Consider the following 3,505-nt stretch of genomic DNA (forward strand, 5'->3'; position numbering starts at 1 on the left):
TAAATTCAGACCCTAATCTAATCCTTGCTGCCTGACTGGACTCAGTCATCATCATCATCATCATCATCATCATCATCATGATGTCCATGTTGGTTGTGTTCAGTTTTCAGATCTGAACTTTAGGAATAAAGTCACACAAAAGCAACACACACTTCTTACACTCTTTATACATGATAGTCACCAGATATACATATTTATAATAAATACTACATTATCACGGAACACTCACACACACACACACACACACACAGGTTCACTATGTACTGTGAGCTAGTCTGGAGACGGGTGACAGGGTGTCTGGTGTCAGCAGGTTACTGAGGATCCTGGAGGAGATGATGGAGACGTGAGGTCCTAAACTAGGACAGAGGAGAAGACGTGACTCGTCGTGTTCATCATCCAGTAACTGAACAGGAAACAAAAGAAAAAGCTCCTAGACGTGAGACGGTGAGCGTGAGGATGGGATTGTCCTCTGTGTGTGTGTGTGTGTGTGTGTGTGTTTTAAAGGCTAACATCTTTAATGAGTCAGTTTCACTTAAACATCCGTACACAATCAGCGAGACGTCTAGACGTCGTCTGGACCTGTCTGTTCGCTCAGAGCCCTGATAAAGAGTCTTACACAGTATTAAAGAGGAGTTCAGCAAAAAATCACCAGCTCCACATCAGCAGAGACGAGTCTCTCTCTGTGAAGTTTGCTTCTGTCCCCAAAATCTACCCCAATGCCTTACTGCACCCGTTTATCTGCCCAGAGCCTACTGTTAAATCTCTGGAGCGGAGTCTAGGGGCGGAGCTACACCAGACCACGCTGAGGATTAGATCATTAAATAGATTACTGATCTCTTAATATTCCAGTTGAAATAATGTGAATATTCATAAGTAATGAGCTTAAACACACAGTTACTAAGAGAGCAGGTAACAAAGACGACGTGTCGTTACTGTTCGTCTGTCTACAATATAACGGAGGGCTGAAGATGGAGCAGTTCATGTGGTCACGTCATTCCTGCTTCCTTCTCTGTGACGTTCAGGTCCCACACAGGTGACCGCACCTTCACCTTACAGCTCCAGGTCCGGTGTTGGCCACGTGGTGACGTGTCCTGGAGACGTCATGGCACGTACGTGTCAGCGTCAACGTCCTCGTAGCTCCAGCACTAAAACTTCACGCAGTGACCACGCCTCAGCTTCAAGGGCACAGACGGACGCCGTCGGTCCTGCTGAACTGTTGGTGTCGAAGAATCCAGTGATGAGCTTCATGAACTTGAGGGAGGATCTTTGCTCTGCAGCTCCGAGTGTCTCATGGCTTCAGTAGGTTTATTATTGCTTACAGGAAGTTAAAGCAAAGGTGAAGATCACAGACGAGGAGACAGGAAGTGAGAGGTGAGACGAGCAGGAGCGTGCCGTCAGTGTGCAGAACAGAGGCGCAGGATCCCTGAACACGAAGGAGGAAAGTGTGAGTGTGTCACTGAGTGTGAGTGTGTGTGATCACGGCACGTCCTCCTTTTTGGGTCATTTCAAGTAGTTTACTTTAGGATTAAATGTAGATGGACATCATGGCTGAAGAATTCATACACAACTCCAGGTGTGTGTCTGAGACCTAACTATCACATTAATAAGACTTAGAGCATCTCACACACACACACACACACACACACAAAAATACATATATACATGTTGCTTTACTATAATTCCTTTAAATATATTCGAGTCCATTGGAACGAGGGAGAGTGTGAACACTTGTGCACGTTGGCACGAGACGCAGAACCTCAGAGTGGCAGAGATGCAGGTGATGTCACACGTTGTGAGCGTGAGGAACACGATGACGTGTGTAAACACGGTGAACGTTTTCATTGTGAATACATTCCAGAGTCTGAGCAGAAAAACGGTGCTGCCTGAAATCCTCTCACTCATGAAGAGTGTGTTCTCAGTGTCTGAGGAGGATTCCTGCACCTTCATCCTCGCTAGCGATTTGTTTCCGGCTCCTGGAGCAACAGAGATGAGGTGTGAGCTCAGCAGCAGGGCTGAAGATGATGATGAGGAGGAGATTTCAGAAGGTTTCACAGAGGCTTCCTCATCTCACAGAAGAAGGGAACACTGACAGTCTGCAGCACGACCGTGGACAAGCTCTCCACAAGCATGGGTGAGGTCATGGTTTCTCGTGTGTGTGTGTGTGCGCGTGTGTGTGTGTGTGTGCGTGTGCGTGTGCGCGCGTGTGTGTGTTTTCTTACAGGTCCATATCTACATGTTTATATCCTCTCATTTGTCTCCATAATGTCTCTACAGAAAGTTTCCTAAAGTCTGTATATTATTTTAAATGAACTTTATGGTAATTAGCATAAACATTTAGGCCACGCCCTCTAATGGGAGGATTTACATGTAACACTAAACTGGAGGCTGTATGTTTCCATCAGGGGGGATTTACGGCGTCTCATCCCTCAACACACACGTCTCATCCCTCAACACACACGGACCAACACACACGTCTCATCCCTCAACACACACACGGTTCACTTCAGCAGCTTCCTCTGTGCTCACACACTATTCTACTGTTCAACAGCACACAGAGCAGCTGACATAAAAAGGGAAAGTGCTGATGTCCTCACACACCAAGTGTACCACTCTGTACAAGGTACTGTCTCTCTCACACACACACGGCTGAAGGCCTTTCTTTGGTCTCTACGTCACCATGAACACAGCGAGTGCGTCTGCGTCTCTGACAGAACCGCTCGCTCAGCCCAAGTGTTGAAACTCGTACTGAGTAAAATGTTTGGTGAATAAAGTTAAAAAACTCTGCTACCGTTTTCTAACAGACTCAGAGGAGCCATGCAGTGACTTTAAGTCTGTCAGTGAACAACCTACATTTCTAAATGTTTTATATCATGTGGTCTTCTGTCCTTATTCTCACTCTAACCTGAGGAAGACGTGTGGAGGCTGGAAACCCTGCGAACCCCCCAGTGTGTGGACGAGTGTGTGGCTCTAAACCGACACGACCGCTTACAGCAGCACGGAGTTTAAACTTTAACGATTTGTTTTCACTGTTAAAAGGTAATCAGAGCTTTTAGTTCCGTGGTGTCGGAGCGAGGGACCGTCCGCTACGTCAGGAACGACACGCTGCTAGTTAGTAACTACACAAAGAGAAAATCAGCTAAAATGTGAGAATTGTGTTGTTAAATTGTTTAAAGAAGACGCAGAAATAAATAATAAAAACGGCAGAACGTTCAGTCACTAAAAATATTCTACACCATCTCTGGTCTAGCTCATTTCTGTGTGTGTGTGTGTGTGTGTGTGTGTGTGTGTGTGTGTGTGTGAGAGTGAGTGTGAGTGTGTGAGTGTGAGAGAGATTGTAGCATGTTTGTAAAATGTGGCTTTGCCCAGCAGGAGGCAATAATGAATATTAGACATTAATGTGAACATGGTGTGTGTGTGTGTGTGTGTGTGTGTGTGTGTGTGTGTGTATAGTGTGTGCGCATGTACGTGTGAGGGGGTGGATTTAGATGGCGTATTCGTGTGTTAA

At 46.0% G+C, this 3,505-nt stretch overlaps 1 protein-coding gene across 1 annotated transcript in view; it reads right to left on the bottom strand.

Annotated features, from left to right (window-relative positions):
- Window positions 1–221: 221 nt before the first annotated feature.
- Window positions 222–3,505, bottom strand: part of ppm1e (protein phosphatase, Mg2+/Mn2+ dependent, 1E) — a 26,617-nt gene continuing 23,333 nt past the window's right edge. Inside the window, exon 7 of the mRNA XM_060896522.1 lies at window positions 222–3,505. This exon is cut by the window's right edge and continues 842 nt beyond it. Coding sequence (XP_060752505.1) covers window positions 3,482–3,505 — 24 coding nt within the window. The 3' untranslated portion in view covers window positions 222–3,481.

This window comes from Tachysurus vachellii, chromosome 20 (genome assembly GCF_030014155.1).
Source record: "Tachysurus vachellii isolate PV-2020 chromosome 20, HZAU_Pvac_v1, whole genome shotgun sequence".
Classification (NCBI taxonomy): Eukaryota; Metazoa; Chordata; class Actinopteri; order Siluriformes; family Bagridae; genus Tachysurus; species Tachysurus vachellii.